Genomic DNA, 15,772 nt, shown 5'->3' with positions numbered 1-15,772 from the left:
CACCCTCATGTTCTGAAGGAAGTAGCTGTGGAGATTGTAGAGGCATTAGCGATGATCTTTCAAAAGTCAATAGATTCTGGCATGGTTCCGGAGGACTGGAAGATTGCAAATGTCACTCCACTATTTAAGAAGGGGGGGGCAAGGAAGGCAAAAATTATAGACCTGTTAGCTTTGCATCAGTGATCAATGCAGTCTAAAAATTGTAATGGGGCAAGCCGAGGGTGTCGCTGTGCTTTTGGCGTTAGCATAACATGCCACAACTCATGATGTTCTATAATCTAGTTAACATTCTGAAAAGACTAGGGTTAAGGAAACCCAGTGTAGCAGATAGTACTGCTGCCTTGATGCCCCCAGTTTCAGCCCCAGACTTGCTGCTGTCTGTAAAATTTGCACCTTTTCCCTGAGATTGTATTGTGCTGACTGATGTCAATAACCTCTAATGTAGGTGGTGGTAAGAGAAGCATGATGGAATTAATGGATGTGGGAGAAAAGATCATGGAAAATTGATGTGGGGTAATGGGATTGTTCTGGATTACATTTCATGCTTAACTAGCATCCTGTGTTGTAAGAAAATATGAAAAATTTAAATTTGGTGTCATTTTAATTTAGTAGTTCTTCATTTATTTGGCAGTTTCTTTTGATGTACACCTTTACTGGTAGACATTTTGACATTAGTTTGGGAATACTGATGGAAAAAGTATTCCTATTCAACCCTGTCTTGCTGAAATTCCATGGATTTACTTGAGTTGATTTTCTTAACCAACATGCTTCAGATATAAATGCCAGCAAAGGAATGAAACTGAAGAAAAGAGGTGGTGGTGGAGGATTTGGTTATCAAAAGTCCAAAAATGTCCGTAAAGCAAAAATCTTCAAGCAAGTTGGCAAGAACAGAGGAGACACAAGACAGTTTTCTCGTTAGAAGGCCTTATCACAGCTGCAATATTCATGAGCTACATGAATTATGATTTCCCCTAGGTTAACTGCCTTGGGCTAACAGGCTTGGTAACTTTCTTTACTATAGCAGGTCAAGTTGACTCATTGTTGCTGAATTTTCCTGTAAAGCTGTGTCTTTTTTATGTTGTGCTCATTTATAGAAAGTTAATGGTTTAAATGAATTTAATTTGAAGATAAAGTTCATCCTTAAACATGTGACAGCTTCAGAAGTATTTTGAATTTATAATAAATGTATCATTGATATTTTGTAAATAACCACATTCCCCTTTTTAAAGTTAATCTGCAGTTGCCCCAAAACGTCGACTGTACCTCTTCCTATAGATGCTGCCTGGCCTGCTGCGTTCACCAGCATTTTTTGTGTGTTGCTTGAATTTCCAGCATCTGCGATTTTATGTTTTTAAAATCTGCGGTTGTGCTGTTTATCAGGACAAGAGACTTCAATAACCTTGTGACTTACTGAACAAGTAATAGAGTTATATAAAATTATCTTGTCTTGAAACTGAACTATTGCATATTTGCTCAGACACCACAAACAAGTAAATTGAAAGAATTTGATGACATTTAGTGGGCATGTACACTTTTTAAGAATCTTCCCAGGATAGTTTTTCACCATTTTGGTGGGTCCCAGCACATCCTAGGATGTATCAGGCAGTGGGTGGGAAGGATGAGTTTTAAGCCTGAGAAATCCAGACCTCTGCTGTTAAAGGCAGACACGGACAAGTTCAGTTTCTGTTTGGATGGAAAGTGTTATCTTGTCCATCTCTGAGAAATCAGTCAATGGCCTGGGGGAAGGTCTTTGACTACAGCCTCAGACGTGACTGCCACTCAGAAGACCACCAAGGACTTGGATGTCTGGCTCACCAGTGTGGACAAGTCAGGCTACCAGGCAAGTTTGAGGTCTGGATCTACCACTATGGTATCCTTCCCCAAAACCTCTGGTAGGAGGTAGCCATGTCAACAGTTGAGGCTATTAAAAAGCAGTGGCTACCTTTGAAGATGGCTGGGTCTCCTGCGTAATCTGAGCAATCTCCTCTGTACAGGAAGAGGAATAAACTGCAGCTTCCTTTCAGAAGCCTGAATGAGGAGTTTATGGTTTCCTGTACAAGAGAATTGCTGCTATACATAAATCTTAGTGACCACAAAGTCTCGATAGCAGGCGTTGATGTCTGGACAGGCAGCAGGTGGATGGCTGAGTCACACCTGAGGCACAGGGATTTGGTAGGGACGGTGGTGTCTGGTCAGGTGCGGCTGAGTGGCTTTCCTTCAACTCGCTTCAAAAGGGCCCAGGGTAGGGACAGATGCTCCAGGAAGAAGCTCGAGCAGCTGTTGAGGAAGTGTGCAGCAGAGAGCTTGAAGAAAGTTGGGAGGGTGCACTGAAGCAGCAGATCTGATCCAACATCTGGCAGGCAAAAACCCAGCACCTCAAGTACGTAAATAAAGTATGACTATGTAATCCAGGCTGTGTATGACATCCTGCTTAGTGCAGCCAACCTTTTTTGCTTGGGGCATAAAAGAGGCACAATTATGTAGTCTCTGCCTTGGCAAAGAACACTGGAACACATCCTCAGCAGCTGCCCAAGGGCCCTGTGAGAAGACTGCTATTAGCACCATGACCAGGTGCTGAGTGCACTGGCAGATAGTATCTCCCTAACCATCAACAGTAAGCACCTTCACCAACTCAGAAAATACAGCCTTTGTCCAAGCGAGAGACCAACCATGGCCTCAGCCAAGGTCACCAACAGGCTTGCTCACCACGGCATCTGACTGGCAACTGAAATTCAATCTTGGCCAGCAACTGAAATTTCATAACTTAATCACATCATCATCACTGTGGCCTGACATGGTCATTCTATCAGAAACCTTGAAACTGGTGGTTATAGTAGAACAGCCAGTGCCTTGGGAAGGCTGGATTGAGGATGCATTTGAGCATAATAAGGCTGATAGAGCAGTTGCAAAGATGGGTTGAGGGCATGATGTGAGTCAGTAGAGTTGGGGGTGGAGAGGTTTTGCTGGCTTGTTGCTCTGCAGAACCCACTTCTTGGCATTGCAGGGGCTACAAAGAGAAGAGCCATCAGGACCGTTACAGAGGCTACTGAGCAAGCCTCCAGATGGCTATGGATCAAGAAATATGACCCGTGGACCAATGCTGCTGGAATACAGGCCAGGGCCTGATCAACCTTGGCTGTTCTGGCCATTTGGAATAATTATGACCTCAGTTGCTATTTTACTGAAAGTAGCCATTACAATAATTGCAAAAATAGAACTGTATTTGATATATTTATCTCAATCTTTATACTGCAATAACTTGCTTTGAGATGTCAGATTATAATTTAAATGTGAACATTTAGTTCATTTGTAACAAATGATCAACTCTGTGGTGTTTTGATATATATAAAAAACATGTATGAATTGACATCAGATTTTTGAAGTGGTTTTGTTGCTTTTCCTGGACATGAACAAACAATTTTAACCCTACTAAATTAACTTCAATTATTTTCTGCCATTACCTCCTAGAAATCTCTCCTTTGATACCATTCCTTGTCTGACAACGGGTATACATGTACCAGAGCTAATATCTTTGCAGCCTTCTCAGAAAAATAATTTGGTGAGAATGCTTCGACATCCTCCCAGATTCCAAAGACAGGCAGGTTATTAGGTTCATTGGCCACTGGAATTGCCCCAAATGTGTAAGTGAGTGGTAGAATCTGGGTGGAATTGATGAGAATATGTAATAGAATTTGTAAAAATTGAATGAATGTGACTTAATTCCTGACACAGCAAAACCTTTCTACCACCTACAAAGAACTACTTGAGAGGAACCATATATGATTCTGGCACGAGGAGATCATTCAGTACATCATAGCCATACTGCCTCTCCCACAGCAACTCATTGGTTGTACCACTAATCCTTTCATTTTTTTCATCAACCGTCTATTTCTCCAATTCTCCCCCAAGGCTACAATGCAGTCTCTATGACATCTGCAGGCAGCATTTCATGTTGCCTTTCCTCATCATCAAAATGCATCATCTTGCTTTTCTCCACATCAAACTTCCACTGGCCTATCTATATCTGCATTCTGTTCATATCTTTTATTGTTATTCATAATAATACCAAATTTTGAAAGTATAATTTGCATCAAATCTGGAGAACTCTGCTATTTGCCTTCCTCCATGAATAGGTAACTTGTAGAGTTGGAGCACTGAAACCAAGTCGTAAAGGCCAATGAAGGAAGGAACACGGCGAAAGACAAACAAACCAAAGGAACATGCCTGGATATTTTAATTTGCCCTTCCATGCCAGCAGGAATAATAGATTATTGCTGTTTCACACTCCGCACCTCAACATTACTCAGTTCCAGAGATCCCTCTCAATGCTCCCAATAGCTGGTCCAAATTCTCAATCCTAGAACATTCCCTTGCACTACCCACAGATCCCAAGTGCTCTAAAGACATGTTACAACATTCAGAGATTTCAAATCTTCAGTATTTCCACAGGATCCAGTGACACAATATCGGCAGAGAACAGGGTCTTGCATCTAGTTCTCCTTGTGAGAGACAACTCCTTGACCACAGCATTGGAGAGGATGGGAACAGACAAGTTAGGAAAGTGTTTAATTGGAGCACGGGGAAATATGAAGCTATCAGGTAGGAATTTGGAAGCATAAATTGGGCACAGATGTTCTCAGGGAATATTTGCAGGGTGTACAAAGGCTGTTGAAAATCTAGTCAAGAAGAAAAGCTTATGAAAGGTTCAAAAACTAGGTAAAGATCTAGAAAATTATAAGGCTAGCAGGAAGGGGCTTAAGAATGAAACTGGGAGAGCCAGAAGGGGCCATGAGAAGGCTTTGGCGAGCAGGATTAAGGAAAATCCCAAGGCATTCTACAAGTATGTGAAGAGCAAGAGGATAAGATATGAGAGAACAGGAGCAATCATGTGTAACAGTGGGAAAGTGTGTATAGAACTGGAGGAGATAGCGGAGGTACTTAACGAATACTTTGCTTCAGTATTCACTACAGAAAAGGACCTTGGCAATTGTAGGGATGACTTACAGTGGATTGAAAAGCTTGAGCATATAGACATTAAGAAAGAGGATGTGCTGAAGATTTTGGAAGGCATCAAGTTGAATAAATCACCGGGTCTGGACGAGATGTACCCCAGGCTACTGTGGGAGGCAAGGGAAGAGATTGCTGATCCTCTGGCAATGATCTTTGCATCATCAATGGGGACGGGAGAGGTTCCGAAGGATTGGAGGGTTGCAGATGTTATTCCCTTATTCAAGGAAGGGAGTAGAGATAGCCCAAGAAATTATAGACCAGTGAGCCTTAATTAAGTGGTTGGTAAGTTGATGGAGAAGATCCTGAAAGGCAAGATTTGTGAACATTTGGAGAGGCATTATATGATTAGGAATAGTCAGCGTGGCTTTGTCTGATTGAATTTTTTGAGGATGTGACTAAACACATTGATGATGGCAGAGCAGTAGATGTAGTGTATATGGATTTCAGCAAGGCATTTGATAAGGTACCCCATGCAAGGCTTATTGAGAAAGTAAGGAAACATGGGATCCAAGGGGGCATTGCTTTGTGGATCCAGAACTGGCTTGCCAACAGAAGGCAAAGAATGGTTGTAGATGGGTCATATTCTGCATGGAGACCAGTGACCAGTGCTGTGCCTCAGTGATCTGTTCTGGGACCTCTACTCTGTGATTTTTATGAATGACCTGGATGAGGAAGTGGAGAGATGGGTTAGTAAATTTGCTGATGACAGATAGGTTGGGGGTGTTGTGGATAGTGTGGAGGGCTGTCAGAGGATACAGCGGGACATCGATAGGATGCAAAACTGGGCTGTGAAGTGACAGATGGAGTTCAACCCAGATAAGTGTGAGGTGGTTCATTTTGGTAGATCAAATATGATAGCAGAATATAGTATTAATGGTAAGACTCTCGCATTGTGGAGGATCAGAGGGATATTCAGGTCCATGTCCACAGGAGTTCAAGAGCTGAGATGTAATGTTACAGCTATATAGGACCCTGGTCAGACCCCACTTGGAGTACCGTACTCAGTTCTGGTCACCTCACTACAGGAAGGATGTGGAAACTATAGAAAGGGTGCGGAGGAGATTTACAAGGATGTTGCCTGGATTGGGGAGCATGCCTTATGAGAATAGGTTGAGTGAAATTGGGCTTTTCTCCTTGGAGCGACAGAGGATGAGAGGTGACCTGATAGAGGTGTATAAGATGATGAGAGGCATTGATTGTGTGGATAGTCAGAGGCTTTTTCCCAAGGCTGAAATGGCTAACATGACAGGGCTCAGTGTTAAGGTGCTTGGAAATAGGTACAGAGGGGATGTCAGGGGTAAGTTTTTTATGCAGAGAGTGGTGAGTGCATGGAATGGGCTGCCAGTGACTGTGGTGGAGGCAGACACAATGGGTCTCAAGAGACTCATGAGTAGGTACATGGAGCTTAGAAAAATAGAGGGCTATGGGTAACCCTAGGTAATCTCTGAAGTATGTACATGTTCGGCATAGTATTGTGGGCCAAAGGGCCGGTATTGTGCTGTAGGTTTTCTATCTCTATGTTTCTAGATCTACCTTCAGCCCTGATATGAGAGCACTGATGGTGGTGGTGGGGCAAGATATAAAACTTCATATTGGCAAACCTAACAGTGGATATTCACCACTTTTATAACAAGATTATTTCCACTTGGGACATGTGTGTTTTGTAATTGCTTTCAATACCGTCATTTTATAAACACAAAAAGGCAGTTCAGGTGGTTCATATAACAACAAATCGGTCCAAAGGAGTTTTGGTATAGTGCTTTTCTTTGTCTGAACCAATAAAAGTACCGTGGCACTCTGGTTTTGTCCTTTGTAAAAACAGATCAAAAATGATGCACTTAATGTCATTAACACATGCTTCTGCCTCTTCAGTAAGTGCATTCAAATAAACAATTTGAAACATAGTTGCATTTTGATAAAAAAGCAAAGGTTTCCTCTAATAACAGAAATACATCTACAAAAGAAACATATTTAGCATTTCTAGTTATAATAAACAGCTATTGGAAAGAAAGCTCAAATCCTCCCACTGCTGTAGAATTAAAGTTCAGTCAGTAACTGGGAACTAACTGCAGTTACTAGATAGCTGTGTAAAAAGACATCTGAATTACTAATGTCCTTCAGGAAGGTAAAGCTGCTAACTGGCCTAGTCAGCTACTCAAGAGCAGCAGACAGTTGGAAGTAGAATAAAACCAGATTTGCCAGCATTAAACCAGGCACGAAATTCTGATGTGACAGTCAGTCCTCCTCTCAAATATCTGAGGACATCTGTAAAGTGAGAAAGCAGCCCAATAAACTAGTCGAATAGACTTACATAGTCATAGGCCTACTTTATGGACGAATGCCTTTCTTGTCCAAGCCCCAGCTATGCTCTGTCCCAAAGACAGGCTGGACCCACCTGAGAAGGTAACATAGGTGTACACCAAAGAGAGGAAACAGCTCCAAGTGGGTCATCAACATCAACTCCAGACCTCTCAACACTTTAAAGTACCAGTTGAAATGTGGATAAAGAAATTCCCCATTCTCTTTGTTGAACACAATAAGAGCAATGAAAATAGCAAAGTTTATTCTGGGTGGGAGAATGTCTGTCAGTAGCACCATCTTTGATCTAGACTGAAGTCTATTGCTAATAGACTGAGCACGTAGCAGATTCTTGACCTTAGACTCACAAATTAACCCATGGCAGATACAGCTGTCCATAATTTATCTGAACGTAGAAATGAAGACAACAGTTCCTTTCTGGAGACAAAATTCCATCTTCACATCTGTACACTTCCTAGCAAGCAGTGACAAAACATCATAAAGGGGCAGATTCAGAATAAATAGGGTAACACAAAACTGGGCATCCAAGAGAAGGTGCGGATCAGCAAGCATGTACACAATACAGAAAGTGACAATAGTGGCAGCACCAAATATACCTAAAGTGAGGTGCCATTCGGAAGCTGTTACTCAAGACAATAGGCATCCTAACCTGAACTACTGAATCCCACAGCCAGTTAATTGAATTAAAACTACATGGTCCTACCACAAAGTAGGCGAAAACAATGGTGGTACTTCAATAGTAAATGGGTCCAAGAACAGCCCTGTATGTAACAAACGTAGGGCCTAGTATGTAGATATTAAAAGCACAGAATTTACATCCATCTTCATCAGGAGAGCCAGTAAGATAACCCATCTTGATTTCCTCCTACAATCCCTGATTCAATTTTGCCAGTCTTCAGTCAATTCAGAAAAGAGATGGCAGATGTCGTAATCTGGATCAGTAAACAATCCGCTAGAAGGACTCAACAGGTTAAGCAGTATCTGTGGAAGGAAAAGAATTGTCCAAAATTATTTTCCTTCCACAGATGCTGCTAATCCGGCCAAGTCAATTCACTCTGCATGGCAACAAGAAACAGCTGTGAGCATTGGAGCAAAGATTGGAGGATCAAAGTCACAACACAGAACTAGATGCACCTCTAGCCAAGTTGCTCCAATATAAATACAACATTGTCATTCCCTCCCAATAATGTGAACAAATACTTGGGCAGATCCACTATATGAAAACAAGACAAATACATTCTGGCCAATTTCCATACAATTGGTTTTCTATGACCAAAAAGTGATGATAGCGCTGACAACGTCACCCTCCAAGAGATCTGGCCATTGAACTTCGGGTAGAAGGAAAGTTGTACTTGGATGACTAAACTTGGCTCAAAGTTCAAAGTACATTTAATATCAGTATACAACCTTGAGATTCACCTTCTCCAGATGGCCACGATACAAAGAAAATCATGGAACCCATTCAAAGAAACACATCACCTGACCCCACACGCACAAAAAAACACAAATCGGGCAAACAGCAACAAGAGCATGAACCCCACCCACGCTAAAAAAAATTGTGCAAAAGTCAAAACATCAAACCCCACCATCCACTGTGAAAAAAGCAAATCACACAAACAACAAGAACATCACCTCCCATGCGCAAAAAAAAAACCAAACAAATCACACAAACAGCAATGAACAGGCGAAAACACAATATAAAAACACAAAAATCAAAGGAGTCCGTATTCGGTTCAGCTCAAATTGAACCACAGTCCCAACCCACAAACTGCAGACCCAGAACTTCGGTACCATCGTCCGACAGCATCAAGTGAGAGAGAGACCACTCAAACACAGGGGCCTTCCCTCAGGAGCAGCGAGCAGGAGACCGTCATGTACTGGCACCTTCCTCCAGCAGCGAGAGGCTGGTAGATGGCGCTGAACACTCACTTGCCTTCGGCACTTGCCTCGATGTTTTCAATCTTCCTCAATGCTTTAAATCGGTGAGATCGATGTGAGAAGGCATTATTTATTCACGCATGACCAGAAACATTCCAGCAATGACATCTTTTCACAGCCTCAGTGTTACCTTTGGAATCTAATAATCTATATTAATTCCCAACTTCTACTTTTTAAACTATGTGCTTTTTTTCATAAATTAGTCAAAATCCCTGCCCATTTCTAGATGCATGTCAATGACAATCACGCCTTCTTTATCACAGTGTCACACCTCCTGTCCTTCTGTGCAAAATTGCATATTACAAATAGAGATCAAAGGCAAAAAGAATCTCACAAGGGAGTGTTAGAATCATAATAGAAGCAAACTGCAGAACAATTATAATGGCCGATGTTATCAATTTGATTGCAGCAAAAAAAAACTCCCATCACATAAGACAGCACCTTTAATAGGTGAGACGAAGCAGCATGAATCATTTGCAAAACTAAATGGGGGGGGGGGGGGAGGATGGTAGCATTGTGACTAGCACAACATTTCATTGTACCAGCGATCCAGGGTTCAATTCCCGTCGTTGTCTGTAAGGAGTTTGTATGTTCTCCCTGACTGCATGGGTTTCCTCCCACAGTCCAAAGATGTACCAGTTGGTAGGTTAATTGGTCTTTGTAAATAGTCCTGTGATTAGGTTAGTGTTAAATTGCCGATTGTTGGGCAGCCCAGCTCAGAGGGCCAGAAGGGCTGTATCTCAATGAGTAAATAAATTCAGCATGATAAATCAAGAATCTAGCTCAAGTATACAGGTTAGTTTGCATATTTTTATTATGTGGCAAATGGCTTTACATAATACAATGGATTGTTTGGCTCATAAGTGTCATGGATAAACAAAATTGTTAGCTGTGCATTTGACTAAATTACATCCAAAAAAAGACAAAATGCATAGGGCACCATGCATCCAGTATTTACTTTCTAAGTGCTCAGAAAGCCCTCAATGGGAGAATTAAGTACAGTCCTTGGATTCCTGGTGAATTTATTTAAGAAACCCCCATTGTTCTCATTTTGGTCAATAACATTTCATTCTTGCGACATTCCTGCAGAGTAAAATAAATCAAAAATTAAGTTTTCTGCTCATAAAAACATCTGTTTACAAGGAAACTTTAATTAAAACATATTTTCACCTTCAGTTTGTTCATTGTTAATCTATAAAAATTATTGATCATACAAAAGACCCACAGTTACCAGAATAATTTCCCTCTTTTTCAGTTGGCCAACCAAGATATCCCGAAATACTCTCTCTTCTTTCCCTTCATGTACAGTCACCCTGTTTCTAATCCTTACAATTAACTTCCGTCACCCACATACATCCAGTGCCTAACTTTACAACTGCACAAATCTGGTAAATTGGATGTGCTTTACTCCCAGTACGAAAAAAAAATTACTGGGGAGCAAAATGTTGACACAGGAAGTACTTTTAAAATAAATTCGATTAAAAGACTAAAATTATTTGAAATGAAAGAGAAGATTGGTAGCTCATGTTGGCTGCTTGTTTGCAGGGTTGATCGCCGAGCCTGGAAGTTAGGCCGCAAATGCTTTGTCACCAGGTGAGGTGACATCACCAGTGCGCGAGTGTTTTTCTGCTGAGTACTTGCATTATATTGGTCTGGCTCATTGTTCAGTCTATGGTAGACTCTCGGTGGTAGGACATTTTGTCACAAGACTTTGTGCAAAAAGAGACCAATATAAAGGTAAGCACTCTGCTGAACAACATTCACTGGGAAACTGATGATGTTTCATCACCAGTCAAGACGACATTTGCAATCTAACCTCCAGGTTCGGTGAACAATCCTACAAACAAAACTTATCTTTACTCAAATTATACTACAACTTTGATACATGAATATTCACTTTATAAAACCAAAAATATATTTCCTCACCACCCTTCCCTCTCTACTTCTAAAAGCTTGCAAAATGTAAATAAAAAAAATCACTAAATATTACTACCCACAATTTTTCATATTTTTGTATGCAAGATAAAATAATACCTCTTTAAATTCTTTGACAGTTTTGAAGTACAGACGCTGTTTCTCTAGCAGTTCAAGGTACTCATCATTCAGCTGATCACGTCTCATTTTATTTTCTTGCTTTTTCTTCTCCAGCTAGTTTTCGTAGAATTATTGCAGAGGATAGTAGTATTGGAAGGGAATAAGTGAGAAAGAAAAGAGCCAAAGAAAGAATTTAGTTCTAAAATCATATATAATCAGCTAATTATAAAAGGGCTTTCTCATTACATTTAAAGTTAACTTGTTACCTGCAAAAAATGTATTTAATAACAGTATGGTGAATCAAAATGCAAAGAAAATGTCAATATACTTTTGTGGCTAATACACTATGAAAAAAAGTTAAATTTGAAATACAACTATATGTTAGATGGAATGAAGTGTTAATGCTGCATTTGATTTAGCAACAAAAATTGAAGTAACTGGTGTGCACATCTGTAGCTTCAATGTTGCACAAATATATCAATGACACTTGAAAAAGTAATTGATGGAAAAGCACCTTAATCAACTGATAAGAACCTTTACAAACTACTTTTGCCATTTCCTTGTTAAGTCTTCAGAACAGATTCTCATTTTATAAAAGAACCACTGAAAAGTTACATACAAGTAATCCAAATTCCACCATGTCTACATCAATGTCAGCTCTAAATGTGAAAGACCTATCTTACCCTGAAGAAAATAGATATCCCCCCCTTATTGCAAATGGATACTCATTCACAAGACTGTCATGAAAAAAAGTCCAGTTAGCTCTACCCCTTCCTTGAAATAATTTCTCAGATTTCTTCTAATTTACAACCAATTCTCTCTAGAATTCATTTCCTTCATCTCTACCAATTACTTTCAAAAAATGTTTTGAACAGATTGCCAGGAATGATGCATTTCAAATTAAATGTGCTCTTACCTTCATGCGATTCTGCTTAATACCTTCTACGATTTGTTCCATCTGACGCAAGAATTGCTCTCGGGTAGCTGGAGAAGCCATTGCTCTGAAAAGCAAGTTTAACAGAGCATACTGCAATATATCAACTTAAAAATACAGATCAAAAGATTCAAATGCACATATCAACAAATACCTGCAGAAACGCAACACAATAAATGTCGGATAATCATCGAGAGATAAGGCCAAATTAGAAATGTCACAAATCAAAGCAGATTAATTCAGGTGATGGTTATCTTTATAACTTAATGCACCAAAATGAACAGATTCTAATTCGAAGACCCAGTGTGCACACCTGAATAAATACTGAACTAAGAACTTTCATTATTCAGATTTTGAATTACTTATGCATAATCTGCATGAGTATTAAGAGACAAATCCATGAAAGGTTCAGCTAAGTCTCTTGCTCCTAGTGCAAATTTATACATCTGTGCAATTTGGCATGAGACTTACTGTTGAAAATTATCATGAATTGAATTCAACAGGTTGACCTGGCAAAAGAGAAAACTAGATCAGTATTTGACACATTGTTAAAGTACAGTGCTATTCACACTTTTATCAATCCAAGTTATGCATCTTAAAATTAGAAAATAATTATAACAAGCACATTTATACATTATAGCCAAACATACCTGGACACTAGAGAAGAAAATGCTTAAACTTAGATTAATTCACAGAAAGAGGTATTTTCTAAAATAATTTGGTTAGTTTTTTTTTATACAGTTAAACATTTTTACCTTTCATATTTGACTGCTTATCATAATTGCCCTCAACTGAATTATAATGCAGCCAATTTTAAACAATGACAGTTCAATTTAATTTCAATTGTATCCTTCTGGTAATCAGAAATCAGTCAAAGACTCTTATTCGCAGATCTACATCATGCAAATTGCTGGTAGATCATCTTGTAAATTACAAAATTCAGACTCACTGATGTATTAAGTAATCAGGCTTTGATCATCTATTTACACTTGGGTATTCTATCCTTCATTAATAAAGATGGAAAGTAGAGAACATGGGTAAAGATTCGATCTTCTCTCGTGAGATACAAGTGTGCAAGACAGTGGCCATTATATTTCAATAGTAGGATAAATAGCAGTTCAGATTTCTTTCCATCCCCACTGTGCAAAGTATGTACAGAAGCTGTCTGGGTAAACGTAGACCTGACGTATGGAAATCAGACTATAACTAAATTCTCCCATAGTTTGTTAAAGTTAGTTATTGAAATACAAAGATCTTCAGGAGTCAGTTATTTCAAAACTAACCAGCTTTCAAAAAAACTTTTTACATGTAACATATAAAACATGTTAAGAACATAGTCACTGGTTCACACTGCGAAGCCGTGTAAGAAAATTTGCTTTGGAAAAAAACAAGGCAATCTCTTCTTTAGTATTTTGCAAAATACTTGATCATAGAATGCAATATCCACTGATTGTTTAAGGTCATTGAAACTACCATTGAATGTGGCACATTCTGATTCTGTACTATTGTAACTACATAGGGCAGGGCAATAAATGTTCATGTTAAATGGTCCTCATTAAGATTGTTTGTTTCTGAGTTATGGGAAAATAAATTAGTTCTCAGAAATACCTGTGTAACTCAGGGACTTCCGGTGCATAGTTTTTTTTTATCCCATATCTACAGGATAAGCTCAAGCCACAAGTAACTATGCAATGCGACAGTTGTCAACCAATCCCTTGTGCATTCTCTACTTTCCATATATTTCTAAGGTCTAACATTTGTACTTGTTTGTATTTTATGACAGACACAGATTTGGATGAACCCATTTGCCTCAATTATTTCAATTATTCAGTGAATTAGAATATGAAGCAAAATACCGTTTCTGATATCTTACCTCTTTTTCCAAGTACACCTTTTTATCATCAAGTGTGTTATAAAGTGTAAAAAACTGTTTTGTTTCCTTGTGCGTTGCTGACACTGCAACAGAACATATGGATATCAGGAACAGTTTAGAGTTTTATTCAAGCAAATCCACATCTGTTTCAAATGATTAACTGCAAAATCTAAAATACAAGAGGAATTCTTCCAAATATTATCATAATATTTAACTAATTTAAATAAAAGACAATATGACAGAGAGAATGCCATTCACCCCGTCGAGTCTGCTCCACTATTCAATCATGGTCGATTTATTATCCCCCTCCTCCATTCTCCTGCCTTCTCCCTATAACCTTGACACTAACTAATCAAGAACCTATCATACTTTGCCACAGATGGAGGCCAAGTCATTGGATATATTTAAATCAATGAATTCCAGATTCACTACACTATGGCTAAAGAAATTCCTTCACATCTCTGTTCTAAATGGATGTCCCTCTATTCTGCTCCCTGTGGTCCGAGACACCCCCACTACAGCAAACATCCTCTCCGCATCTGCTCTATCAAAGCCTTTCGATATTCAATAGGTTTCAATGAAATCTCCTCCCATTCTTATAAATACCAACAAGTGCAGGCCCAGAACCAAATGCTCGTCATACATTAACCCTTTCATTCTTGGAATCATTTTTGTGAACCTCCTCTGTACCCTCTGCCAGCACATCTTTTCTTAGATAAGGAGCCCAAAATTCTTCACAATACTCCAAGTTCAATCTGACAAATCCCTAAAAGGCCTCAGCATTACATCCTTGCTTTTATAAGATATAGAAAAAGAACCAGGCCATTTCATAAGATCACAAGTTCACAAGACAAAGGAGCAGAAGTAGGCCATTCGGCCCATCGAGTCTGCTCCACAGCTCCACCATGAGCTAAACTATTCACCCATCTAGTTCCAATTTCCGGCTTTTTCCCCATATCCCTTGATACCCTGACTAATTAGATACCTGTCAATCTCCTCCTCAAACACCCTCAATGATCGGGCCTCCACAGCTGTTTCTGGCAACGAATTCCACAAATCCACGACCCTCTGGCTAAAAAAATTTCTCCTCATCTCTGTTTTAACTGGGTACCCTCTAATTCTAAGACTATGGCCTCTTGTCCTCGACTCACCCACCAAGGGAAACAACCTTTCCACCTCTACTCTGTCCAACCCTTTCAACATTCGAAACGTTTCTATGAGATCCCCTCTCATTCTTCTATACTCTAATGAATACAGTCCAAGAGCTGACAAACGCTCCTCATATGCTAGCCCCTGCATTCCAGGAATCATCCTCGTAAATCTTCTCTGAACTCTCTCCAACATCAGTATATCCTTTCTAAGATAGGGGGCCCAAAACTGCACAATGTATTCCAAATGAGGTCTCACTAATGCCCCATACAGCCTCATCAACACCTCCTTACTCTTATATACTATTCCTCTTGAAATGAATGCCAGCATAGCCCCAAGTCCCTTTGCACTTACGATTTTTGAATTTTCTCCCCATCTAAATAATAATCTGCCCGATTATTTCTTCTTCCAAAATGTACAACTGTACATTTGTCAATGTTGTATCTCATCTGCCATTTCTTTGCCCACTGTCCTAAACTGACTAAGTCTCTCTGCAACCTTTCTGTTTCTTCAAC

At 39.6% G+C, this 15,772-nt stretch overlaps 2 protein-coding genes across 2 annotated transcripts in view; one reads left to right on the top strand and one right to left on the bottom strand.

The window, feature by feature from the left end:
- ddx18 (DEAD (Asp-Glu-Ala-Asp) box polypeptide 18) overlaps nucleotides 1–3,358 on the top strand; it is a 35,713-nt gene extending 32,355 nt beyond the window's left edge. Inside the window, exon 14 of the mRNA XM_072262133.1 lies at nucleotides 774–3,358. Coding sequence (XP_072118234.1) covers nucleotides 774–919 — 146 coding nt within the window. The 3' untranslated portion in view covers nucleotides 920–3,358. The remainder of the gene's footprint in view (nucleotides 1–773) is intronic.
- Nucleotides 3,359–10,043: 6,685 nt separating this feature from the next.
- Nucleotides 10,044–15,772, bottom strand: part of ccdc93 (coiled-coil domain containing 93) — an 85,676-nt gene continuing 79,947 nt past the window's right edge. Inside the window, exons 19-23 of the mRNA XM_072262132.1 lie at nucleotides 14,109–14,191; nucleotides 12,707–12,744; nucleotides 12,218–12,302; nucleotides 11,302–11,415; nucleotides 10,044–10,350 (exon numbers count right to left, since the gene is read on the bottom strand). Of these exons, the coding sequence (XP_072118233.1) occupies nucleotides 10,294–10,350; nucleotides 11,302–11,415; nucleotides 12,218–12,302; nucleotides 12,707–12,744; nucleotides 14,109–14,191 (377 nt within the window). The 3' untranslated portion in view covers nucleotides 10,044–10,293. The remainder of the gene's footprint in view (nucleotides 10,351–11,301; nucleotides 11,416–12,217; nucleotides 12,303–12,706; nucleotides 12,745–14,108; nucleotides 14,192–15,772) is intronic.

This window comes from Mobula birostris, chromosome 6 (genome assembly GCF_030028105.1).
Source record: "Mobula birostris isolate sMobBir1 chromosome 6, sMobBir1.hap1, whole genome shotgun sequence".
Taxonomy (NCBI): Eukaryota; Metazoa; Chordata; class Chondrichthyes; order Myliobatiformes; family Myliobatidae; genus Mobula; species Mobula birostris.
This window is presented reverse-complemented; position numbering and strand designations above follow the sequence as displayed.